Source organism: Euprymna scolopes, chromosome 1 (genome assembly GCF_053919585.1).
Source record: "Euprymna scolopes isolate OS-2025 chromosome 1, ASM5391958v1, whole genome shotgun sequence".
NCBI classification, from domain to species: domain Eukaryota; kingdom Metazoa; phylum Mollusca; class Cephalopoda; order Sepiida; family Sepiolidae; genus Euprymna; species Euprymna scolopes.
This window is the reverse complement of record NC_136482.1, coordinates 192,785,438-192,798,250: the sequence shown is the minus strand read 5'-3', so window position 1 is coordinate 192,798,250 and position 12,813 is coordinate 192,785,438. Positions and strand designations below refer to the sequence as shown.

At 35.2% G+C, this 12,813-nt stretch overlaps 1 protein-coding gene across 2 annotated transcripts in view; it reads left to right on the top strand.

Moving 5' to 3' along the window:
• The window catches only part of LOC145278641 (putative ATP-dependent DNA helicase HFM1), a 143,700-nt gene extending 131,373 nt beyond the window's left edge, over positions 1 to 12,327 (top strand). For both annotated transcript variants that reach the window (XM_080130677.1, XM_080130676.1), the window contains 2 exons: positions 6,766 to 6,897; positions 12,133 to 12,327. In XM_080130677.1, the coding sequence (XP_079986803.1) occupies positions 6,766 to 6,897; positions 12,133 to 12,190 (190 nt within the window). In that variant the 3' untranslated portion in view covers positions 12,191 to 12,327. The remainder of the gene's footprint in view (positions 1 to 6,765; positions 6,898 to 12,132) is intronic.
• The last annotated feature ends 486 nt before the right edge of the window (positions 12,328 to 12,813 follow it).

The window sequence follows — 12,813 nt, the reverse complement described above, 5'->3', positions numbered from 1 at the left end:
AAGAGTTACTTTTTAATTTTAATTTTTCTTTTTTTTTTTTTGGGGGGGGGTTCTAGTGCAAGGGCAACAAAAAGTGCTCAATATCTGAAGAATAGCTTCTTCTCTTCATATCCCTTCTGCTGAAATATCTGGTGGGGAGATTGTCACATACTTCTTTTTTGGGGATTACATTTTTGTGTTTTTATCTGTTTTTAAGTATCTTTTATTTTTGAAATTGTTATGGGTGTATCAACGTTGCCCACAATCGAGTTGATATATAATAATGAAAAACTGCTTAATATCCTTAGTATAGCAGCTGTGTCCAAATGTAACTTCATGTGGACTCGAGCAACGCCAAGTATCCATGCTAGTCTATCACATAAATCTCAGTCGTCTGTGTGTTTGTTTATATGTCCGCTAAAACTTTTGTCATGCATATCATACACGCACCAACTCAGCATCTTTACAAAGAATAATCTCTTGGACAAAAAAATTGAAAAATTTCATTTGAAACAACTACATTTGCAATGTCATAGCATCTGCGTAATCATGGCCACATCGGTAAAAACATTCGGTTAGTAACTTCAGTTATGCGAGTTCACACCTGCCATACGTCATATTTTTTTCTTTGTAGTGTGTGCAGATGCTAGGTGTGAGAGATTGGACAAATTAAAAATCGATCTGGAATCAACCTTTGATAGGAAAGGATTGTATCGACTCTGGGCAACCGTCGTGAAAGGCAAACAGAAATAAAAATGCAAATTTTTCATTTTCTATAAAAAACACTCTTGAAAGAGAAGAGAAAGAAAAGCAACTAATTTTTCTAATTGTTTCAATAAGACATGAAACGAATCATTTCGTCATAAGAGATTAAAAGCCAACCCAAAATCAGAAACTATCTTTATCTCTAAAAAATATTAATAGAATGCGAGTGTACATTTGTCACCACACAAAAATAGAATGCGACATAAGATTATCCATTGAGGACAGTGAATTCTACAAATCATTTGAGTATTGTGAATTCGACAAATCTAAAGAAAGCATAAGACCATATTACTTGAGCATTGTGTATTCAACGCATTCAAGGAAGTAACTATGTTGTTATGTAATTCAGAATTGAACATCTGAATACTTTATCCATCTCTGGACGTACAATTGGGGAAAAAGTTAATGAAGAAATGACCTTTCTTCTTGATTTAATAGTGATATTTTTATCGGTTGTTTGAAAAACATTTTGGACTGCTCTTTTCTTTCTAAATTATAATTTCAACTTTGAATGACTTTAAAAGTGGTGTGCAAAAGCTCATGTGGTGACTTCTATTTCTTCTTGCAGCCATGAGAACCTTCCGTCTTGACATTGCATCCTATAATCAAGAACTTTGAGTGACTCATCATTATCATGATTTCTATTATTAATTCCTTTTTTCAGAATAAGAACAAAAAACAAAAGAATATATAAAATATAATTTGGACTCTGGATTCATATTTTCATTTAATTTACTTCCAATAAGAAAAAGCTTAAAGCACAATTCATGCATGTTTCTTACTAACTTGCCGCAAACACTTCCAATCACTACTTAGGGAATGTAAGGATCATTAGCCCATACACAGCTCTGTATCACATGGATATTTTCTCCCATAGGTTTTCACTTGTGGAATAGAGCTGGGTGGCACATTTTCGCTGGTAGACTCCCCTACCCATGTTTATGCAGGTTTCTGAGTGAAGGTATAACACTGTGATGTAACGGATAAACTACTAAGTAAAATTCAGTTATAAGTGACACTCTTCTGAGGGTTGAAGGTTCAACCGTCAGTGTGGTTGATATGAAGAAAATAACTGCAAATTACTTAAGACTTCTACCAAGTCATGGCTGACAGAACAAGAGCATGCTAATTCTGTAGATTAAATAATGGGTTTCAGTTCGAAATTCCAATGCAGATTCCCAAGTTTGACAGAAAGATTCCTAAGTTTGATAGAAAAATTCCCAAATTCAACAAGATACAAGATAAAGAAGGTTGGAGGTTACATTGTCTGAAACAGTGTTCTAATAACATTTAAAATGAAAACAGTAGTTGAAATAATCCAAATAGCAGCCGCTACAAACAGGCAGAGACTATTTCTCACAACTTCTCTCTGGCTTGTCCAATCACAAGCCAGCTCTCAGTCACATGACGAGTATATAAAAAGGCGAAATCACAAACCTTTCTCGCTGGTCTGTCCAGCAGCAAACATAAATTAAATAATTATTAGGAGATTCAAATAACGTTTAAAATGAAAACAGTAGTCGGAACAATCCAAATTATCAATCCTTGTCTTGAAAATTCAGAAATAAAATATAAAATTGCCTTCATTAAGTTTTGTTCAAAATCAACTAAACTTTGGAATTAATTATGATTTACATAAATCAGTTTTATAAGACTGTGTCTCATTGAAACACTGGTTATTGCTGAATCATCAAAGTTAAGCAACTCTGAGCTTGGTTAATACTTATTATAATGACCTATAGAATGAAGACAAGGATTTCATTCTAACATTTAATGACAACTTTATTCATTATCTTCATTAGTAGGACTGCTATGAAAAAGAGTTAGTCTTGGGAATAGTTGCTGTATAGAGACGTTGATGAATGATTAGACAGACCTGTTGAAAGAGAGTTCATCGATGTGTGTTGAAGTTAGTAAAAGCATGTGTCAATTTATGGACGAGGACAAAAGATCAGGGAGTCTGGAGAAGGAGAGTTCATGTACGTGTGGTTGAAGTTATCGTTTGGTGGTAGCTACGATGGATTTTTTGTCTTTTCATCTTAGTTGAACTCCAGGCCCGAAAGCCTGATTGGGTTGTGTGGCATCATAAGAGAGTAGTTGGGTTTGATCCATGCCACGTAGATGGCCAGAAAGAAAGAGAGAGTTGCTGTGATTTAATGTTTAGGAGAGGTAATTGTTTTACCTTCCTAATAAAATATATTTAAAGAACACAAAGGCACAAAAGAAATAACAAACTTCTTTTTAACAGTAACCACGAAGAATATTTTATTTGTAGCAGGTAACTGGCATGTTGGGCTGCGAAAAGGGAAGAAGAAAAAGAAAGTTCTTTTAAGGTCATCGTTGGACAGTCAGTACTGTGTCGTCCCCAGCTGGGTAGCAGTTGTTTCAAATCAAGGCTGTCAATGCTATAGTGAGATGGCCGGTGGACAGGGGACGAGAGAGAATAGGTGTTGCTAGGCTGGGGGTCCAGTTCTGACTGACTGATGTTCCCTCAAGACTTTTTAGGGAGCAGATGAATCAATGTGCATTGTTAGCTGATAGGTCAGCCTGTGGCTGAAGAACTCAGAAGGGGGGGGCATTGATTCACCAGAGAAAATAGTTCTCTGTGACTGCTACATCACCCCCTGCTTAGGTGGAAAGCCGACAGAGAAGAAAAGAAATAGTACAATTATTTACAATTTTTATGTGAAAAAATGCTCTTGCTTTTCTGTGAAAAGCTGGTTTTCCTGAAGAAGCAGAAAAAAAATGTTATTTCTTTGGGAAAGAAAAATGCCTTTCTTGTAAAAAGTTCTATTTTTATTTTTATTTTTTGAAAAAAATCCAAGCATAAATTTGACAATGGCATATTAAATGTACAGAATCTTACATAATTTCTTTGGCCAATGTACTCTATGACCACTACGTGTAGTGGTTATGTAATTGTCTTTGGGTGGAGTACTTACTTCAGGTGTATGTATATTTTGATGCTGTGCGTAAGTAGGGGGAATATGTGGCTCATTTGTTTTTGTGTCTAGAAAGGCTTTTTTTTACTCTGTCGATAAAGACAGTTTCTCTTTTACCACTGATATCTAGGGTGAAAAGTTTATCAGTACGTGAAAGCATGCGATAAGAGCCAGTATAAGGCTAATATAAGTATAATATAAGAGGCTTTCACAGCATCCTTTCTAAGAAAAACGTGAGTCCAAGATGAAATGTCCTTTAGGACCGATGATCTTATGGTCTGCTCCCTAGTGTGCATCAGTGGGAGCTTACTAAAATAAGCTCGCAGTCTGTCGACATACAGAGCTGAATTGGTTGTTGTTAACTTTATCGGAGTCAGCATTTGACCTGGCAATGATAGAGGTACTCCATAGATAAGTTCGGCTGGAGATTATCCATGTCCTCCTTGATTGATGCACGACAGCCAAGAAGGACAAATGGTACGTATTCGCTCCATCGCTGTTGGTCAGGGTAAGCATGTAATGCTGCTTTCAATTGGCGATGGAAGCGTTCTATCATCCCGTTAGAAGCAGGGTGATAACTTGTAGTACAAATACGTTAGATCCCTAGAATCCTGGAAAGTTCCTGGAAGAGGTGGGATTCAAACTGTACGCCATGATCAGTGGTGATGGTTGTGGGAACTCTGTAATGCGATATCCAGCCTACAGACTCAGCTGAAATGTCTGTGAGGGGAATAGCTTCAGGCCACCGTGTAAAACGGTCTATGCAGGTCAGGAGATTAGTAAATCCCTTACTGACTGGCCATGGTCCAACCAGATCAATATGAACATGGCTAAACCGAGCATCTGGGGTATTGAATGTTTTGAGGCGTGCATTGATATGCTTGTGCACCTTTGACTTTTGGTAGGATACACAGGTGTGTGTCCAGGCAATGATATTGCACCTCATATTTGGCCAGAAAAATCTAGTTATAATCAGCTTCACTGTGACTTTGCATCCAGGGTGTGCCAGATTGTATAGGGTGTCAAAAACAACTCTACAATGAATCATAGGAACAAATGGTCGAGGTGAATCCATTGAAGTGTCACAAATGATCTGCATGTCCGAGGTAGGCACGATCAGGTATGCAAATTTGCAAGTTGCAGATTCAGGTGACAACGGATCCAAAGTGTCCAGACTTGGCTGGTCTAAGGCTATCTGCTGTAAGTCAATATTCAATGGTGAGGACAGAAAATTAATGGAAAGGCAGGACAAGGCGTCTGCTGCTGCATTCTGCTCACCTGAGATATGTCAGATATCGCTGGTAAATTGCGAAACAAAATCCAAGTGGTGAATTTTGCTGGGAAAATATTTGTCTGGCTTAGAACGCAGTGTGTATGTAAGCAGATGGTGATCAGTGTAGATCACAAATTGATGGCCCTCGAGTGAATGTTCGGATTTCTTCACTGCGAGGTACATTGCCAGGAGTTCATGGCCAAATGTGCAGTAACGTTGTTCTGCCGGTTTCAGCTGTCTCAAAAAGTATGTGAGAGGTTGTAAATGTTGTTGGTGCTGCTGTTGCAACACTGCACCTACAGCTGTGTCTGATGCGTCAACCACCAGTGAAAACTGGGCATCGGGTACAAGATGTGCAAGTAGAGATATTGTCGTCAGTTTTGTTTTCACTTCATTAAAAGCTTTAAGCTGAATCTCATTAAGTGAGATTTTCTCATTTTTCTTCTTCCTGTTATGTAACAGGTCAGAAAGAGGAACTAGAAGATCCGCACAGTGTGGGATAAAGCATCTATAATAGTTTAACAGACGGAGAAAGTGCCTTAGTTGGTGAAGTGAAGTGGGTGGTCGAAGATCTTGTAGAGCTTTCACATTTTCTGGTAACTAAGATATACCGTCTGGGCTGATAATGTGGTCCAGGATAACTAATGACGAAGCACTGAAAAAACATTTACCAGGGTTAATCCTCACCTGATATTGCTGAAACCGTTTGAACAGTAGGCAGAGATGAGTGACATGTTCCTCAGGTGGGGCACTTGCCATGAGAATGTCATCTATATAGTTATAGACAAAGTCTAAGTCATGCACTACTTCGTCCATGAAACGCTGAAAGGTACTAGCCGCGTTTTGTAAACCAAAGGGCATAGGATTAGTGTCTCATGGTAAGAAAGAGTAGGTATGTGTGTGTCTTTAGCATGACAAAGAATGTTCATTTGGGTACCGCACATGGAAATAAATGTGAGTTTGAAGAGAGCCATAGCTAGCTTGTCGTACTCACGTTTGGTCGGGGGTCAAAGCCTCCCAGTGATGTGTGCAGGCCAGCGAGAAAGAGAATTGAGTTTCAGATTTCGCCTTTTATATACTCTGTCACGTGATATAGAGCTGGCTTGTGATTGGACAAGCCATGGAGAAAATGGATTTCGAATCTCATCGAGAGAAGTAGCTCCTGCCTGTGATGTAGCGCTTGCTGGCTGCTACACATCTTTTATATGGTCAGTTCACCTGAGTGATAGTCTTTGAGTGGACAAGCCAGAAAGGAAGGTGACTGCTACAACCAATCAGCAATGATATTATAAAGAAAACATACAAAATCTTAAGCCACAAATATATGCTGCTTGAAAATACTGAATACTCTAAGTTTGGAAGTGGAAGTGACTGTAGAGTCAGTTTCTCTCATACTTTTAAGAAAGTTACAAATCCATTTATCCCCTTTCCCCTCCTAGCTATGAATGAAATAGTATGTTAGATTTTGATAAGGCAATTAATCTAGAAGAAGAAAAACTCCAGAATATCCACTTATCTCAGAATATTTTGCCTGGTTATTGTGAATTTCTCTTGGCCACTGGATTTAAGCAATGCCAGGTCGGCAGATGTGCAGTTACTTCATTAATCACTCATCATTTCACAGGTATCATTTCACAGGTATCATTTCACAGGTATCATTTCACAGGTATCATTTCAGAGAGTAATTATTGTTTCTGAAGAAAGGAAGATGTCAGTCAGTGATATTTATCACCTTACCAAATCTATTCTTCATTTTCTGATTATTTCTTGGTATATTTAACATTTGATGTATTTTACCCTTTTCAGGGCAACATCTGAAACACTCTTAAACATAGCTGAATATTCTGAGCGAATGAATGATATGAATTGTAGTGCAAATGCAGGTATATTTTGTTCAGAGCAAGAACTTCAAAACAGAAATGTGCAAGAGGAAAAAAGGTAAAAAATAATTTAAAAAAATGTGGAATTTTTTCATGCTTAGAAATAGAGAAAAAAAAATCTATTCTTGATTGTTTTTGTTTTTTTTTTCATGAAATTTTATAATCATTATTTTGAATTCAATCAGTTTCTATTCTTTTTGTTCATTTGTTTTTGCATTGCAATATTTTAAATAATATTTCAAAATATTTGTATAAAAAAATGCTAAAATTAAATACATTAGCTGAATTGTTCTTGTAGAAAGCTTTACAAGTATGGAATGGGGAATAAGTAATCAATATTAGGCTACACCAATTTAACTACCAATTCCAGAACTATCTTATTACTAAACTTTTTAACTTATTAAGAATTGGTAAAAATTATAATCCATTGACATAGAATGAGTTTTTTTATGCCAAATTGATGGTTGAATATGATTAAATTTGTTCTCATATTTGCATAAAATATTAATCCCTATTACCCTGACTGTGCATCGAATGGATATCATAATACTTAGTTCGCTGCACCTAACAAAATTTTTTTAGGACAAAGGTCCTAACAAAATTTTAGCTAGATTGGACCAGGAGTTCACAAGAAAAACTGGAACAGACAGATGGACAGATAAAAAGAATATCTAATATATCTAATATCCTCACAGTACATAGTTCACATAGTGCCTGGAAACTTTGGGACATAAACCTGGAAAATTTGATTTTGTGCAACAAAATAAAATAAAAAAAGTCTTTCATGCATAGGTGGCAAACTTTAAATTGACAACTATATTTTATTTAATTGCAGATTTAGCAGCTATCGGTTATTTTGAGGTTTGCTTGGTTTGTCAATTCATCATGATGAGACTAACACCTGAGCAGTATTTGATAATTGAAAATGATATGATCAATTTATTGCGAGAAACATTAATGATTTATAATTTATAAATAATAATAATAAGCACTACTAATTTCAAAAAATGGATCTGTCAACTGCTTCCCTTCTTTGTGCAATTTAACCTCATTAGATTATTTTCTATGAAGATATGTAAAGTCTAATGTCTACAATGATGAACCAGACACAATAGACCACTTGGAAGACAACATTCGATGCATTAACCTTGAAATACAGCCTAATTAATGCATATTGTGAAAATTGGACCTTTAGATTATGCCATATACATGCAAGCCACAACCTCATATGCCTGAAATTATATTTAAATTATAAATGCCAAAAAATGAATCTTTGGAATAAACCACATATTTGTATAATAAAAATATTTTTTTTGTGATTTATTTTAATTTAAAGTTCACCGCCTCTAAAAAAAAATAAATACCCTATACTAATTACAAGCAGTACATTTTATAATTTTATCTATTAGGTTGAAAAGAAAGTTCTTGTGGAATTTTTAATTTTGATTTCAAACGATGTATTTTCAAATAAGTTTTCGTTATAATAACTTTACTTTATACATCATTTTAAACAGCGTTTTTCGCTCTATCTAATCGTTTAAATTACAATCGTTTTAAAACAATTATGTCTACTTTTCAGAACATTGAATACAAGATGGAAAAAAATACAAATTCGCACAATTTTCTTATTTCAATTCAAGCTAAGCCAAAAAGCTGCTGAAACAACTCACGATTTCAATGAAGCATTTGGCTCAGGAACTACTACTGAACACACAGCACAATGATGGTTTAAGAAATTTTGTGGCGACGATAAGAGTTTTGAAGATGATGAACATAGTGATCAGCTATTGAATGTTGACAATGATCAATTAAAAGCCTTAATCAAAGCCAATCCACACATAACTGTTAGAGAATTTGCTTCTGAATTAAACGTAATGTATAAGATGATTTCTAACCAATCGAGAGAGATTGGAAAGATAAAAAATTAATAAATGGGTGCCTCACAAATTGAATGACGACCAAAAAATATGCTGTTATTAAGTGTCATCTTCCCTTTTTTTATGCAATAAGAATGACCTGTTTCGCGACCAGATTGTAACTTGCAATGAAAAGTGGGTTCTTTACGACAACTGGCGATGCTCAGTTCAGTAGTTAGACATCGATAGAGCTCCAGGACACTTCCCAAAGCCAGAGTTGCACCAAAACCGTCATGCTGACTGTTTGGTGGTCTGTGACAGATCTCATCCATTACCGGTTTTTGAATGCAGGCAAAATCATTATGGCTGATTAGTACTGCCAACAAATGGATGAAATGCATCAGAAATTTCAACAACAACACCCAGCATTAGTCAACAGAAAAGGCCCAATATTCCTCCACAACAATGCCTAACTGCACGTTGCTAAATCAACCCTGCAGAAGTTGAACGAATTGGGTTACGAAACTCTACCTCATCTGTCATACTCTCCAGAGTTCTCACCACTTTTTCAGGCATTTCTACAACTTTCTGCATGAGAAATGTTTCAAAAACCTAAGCGATATCAAAACGTCTTCAGCAACTTTATTGCCACCAAAATGCAAGATTTTCACGTTAATGTCATAAATACATGTGTTGACAAAAGTGTCTTCATTCTGATGGTGCTTATTTCAATCAATAAATTTTTGTTTGAGCCGAGATATGTTCGTCTGAATTTAAAGGTTAAAAACTGTAAGAACTTTCTTGTAAACCTGATACGAAATATCTTATTAATTTTAATTGGAAACAGGCCACCTAGTTCATGTGATTTAATCCCATTAGATTATTTTCTTTGGGGATTTGTAAAGTCCCATGTCTACGCTGATAAACCAGACATAAAAGACAACTTGGAAGACAATGTTCAACATATTAATTCCAAAATACAGGATAATTTAATTCACAGAATTTGTGAAAATTAGACCTCTATATTATGCCATCTATGTGCAAGTCACAGGCTCGAAATTGTATGTAAATTATAAATGTCAAAAATCAATCTTTGGAATAAACTATATATTTGTATGATAAAAATATTTTTCTTTGATTTATTTCAATTAAAATATGAAGAAGCATAAAAAAATAGATAAGGTAAAAAATGTGCAACTCTTTCACATCTCTGCTTGGAGACAACTATTCCCCATGTCTCATCTTGTCATGCATCTGCATTGCATTATTTGTCATAATTTCCACAAAATAAAAATAAAAAATAAAAAAATAAATGCATAAAATAATTTCCACAAAATAAAAATAATTTCCACAAAATAAAAAAATAAAAAATAAAAGCATAAAATAATTTCCACAAAAGAAAAATAATTTCCACAAAATAAAAAATAAATAAATAAAAGCATAAAATAAAATAAACAACTTTGATTTGCTTACATACTGCTTATTGCGTTCAAATAAGCTGGTAAAGTGGGTACTAAAAAAACACAAAAGCACAATATAACTTATATTCAGTTTATAATCTCTATCTCTACTGTTATATAAAAGGAACTTTGTCTGTGTATCTGTGTGTCTGTGAGTGAGTTCCCTACGGACTCAAAAACGGCTGGGTGGATTTTTATGCAATTTCACATGAAAGATAAGTGGCAGTGTTCTTAGATAGGTTTTGTGTCGGAATGTCTTTGATAAGTATCGGTAATCGAAATAATCTGATGAAAGAAGGAACAGACGATTTTGACTACATTTAATTAACACCTAACACAGTCTAATATCACAAGTGCATTTGAGAGGTTTTATTACCACACAAGCCGAAAGGCCCAACATATAAAATCAACAGTAGGTTCTTTGATATAACAGGGGCGCATTCAAAATTAATGTTTCTGTTTAAAGCACAATTTCGCAATGACACTTGACTTTTTCATTTTAAAACTTAAATTCAAGCCATTATCACTGTACAACCAGAAATGCCAGGCATATAAAATCAACGGTACAAGGAGAGGAAAATTAGTATTCTTAACTTCTTTAATAAGTCAAGCTTCTTTCTTAGAACTGCACGCCTGTGGAACTCTGTTCCGTCTGCCTGCTTCCCTCCGGACTACAACTTGGATGTCTTCAAGTCTAATGTTAACAAATTCCTAATGAACCGCCCCCCTAATTAAACACTTCATAAAATCTCCTCACTAACGTGATGTACTTGCAATAACCCTTATCCCTGAGTGGCTTCCGGGCCTTGATAAGTGGTGATCACTGTGTAAAAAAAAAAAAAAAAAAAAAACATTTGAGAGATAAAAAAGAAGAACTGTAATGGAATATTCGAATGCATCTCATATGGCATATAACACATTGGTTCCTGCTAGATCAATGTAGTTAAGCAATGTTGAGCCTGGTCAGTACTAAATGGATGACCATTTCGGAATACCAGGTGCTGTATGTGTTCTCCACTTATCTCGGCATTGTTTCTAGTGATCCTGGATTTCTCCCTGCCACCAGAATCAATTCAGGAGAGGTGTGGTTGGGGATTATGCAGCCCTTACTTCACAATTACATGCGCAACTCTTTTGTAAAGGGTATTCATTGTCTCTCATGACAGATGGAGGCGATATATGTATCTCATGTAAAGATCAAGTGTTAGCCCCAGGGAGAGTCCTCTTGATATCTAAGAATTTCGATTAAAGTAAAATGAAACAAAAAAGTGAATCGCAACTTTTACTAATCAAAAAGATTTAATAAAAATAATAAAAATCACCTTCCAACCTTCTTATTGTTGCATTTATTAATTACTAGCGAGGGGTACCCGGCGTTGCCCGGGTGTTTGGAGGTGTGTGTAGAAACTCCGGGGGGGGGGGGGTAAAAAAAAAAATAAGTATGAGGATCGAACCCGAACTGTTGAAGCAAAGTTGTAAATTAAAGTGTGAAAAAAAAAAGTGCGACGTTAACCATTGCCCCACTGTGAGATGCTAACGGAAACACGTTTGAATTTATTTAATTACTTGGATTTGGCAGGTGTCCGTTTTAATGAGTTAATGAGGTCAAGTTTGACTGCAGGATACTGCAAAACGCTTTTTTTTTATTTTTATTTTCCCAAGATGTTATAGGAAAAAGACTAACCCACATACGGCGAGCGACAGATGTTGAATATTTATCTTCCCGAAATCGAAAAAATTAAATAGACAGGCGAGCTTCATTGTTAACTGAGATATTACGATTTATATGTGATATAAAAAGTTTTAAAAAGTTGTTAGGCGAGCGACCGCTTCTCTGAAAAAAGCCTTTTGTAGACATACAGAAAAAGCGAGCACACATACATACATACATACATACATACATTTTCACTTTTATATATATAGAAGATATTATTTGCTAATATTGTTGTTTATTTATTTTTTTTTTATTGTTTACAGAACATCCAACGCAGATACTGACAGCAGCATCTACAGCATTTTTGATGGCATATTTTAAGATCATGTCGACTACTTTCTAGAAGTTGTTATTATTGCAAATTATTCTCATATTTTTAGATGCTGAAATATTTTGTTGAACTGTATATTGTTATTTATCTTTTAAAATGAAATGAGAAATGAATAAAATTAATGTTAAATTAATTTTTATTGTTTGTTTTGAAATATTTGAAAGACAATAAAACACACAAGTGATTTAAGAAGTGTATATTTTCCTTCTCTCTCATCTTTCTCTCTCATCTTTCTTCCTCCATTTCTTTTCTTTTCCACCTTTTTCTACATTCTTTTCTTCACCTCTCTCTTTCTCCCTCCATCTGTGTCCCTTCCTCCTTTTATCTATAACTCCTCTCCTCCTCTTTTCCCTCTTCCCCCTCTTTCACTTCTTTTTTATTTCTAATTTTATCTTCCTTCCTTCGCCTCTTTCTTTTTACCCTCTATCTGTGTCACCCTCCTTTTATCTCTAGCTTCTCTCTCCTCTTTCTTTCTCTCTCTCCTCCTCCTCCTCTTTCTCCTCCTCATTTACTTCCTTTTATTTTTTCCCACCTTTTTTTGTCTTCACTTCTCTCTTTCTTCTTCCCCCTCTTTATATTTCGACTGCATTTTCCTTCTTTTTTTTCTTGCCCC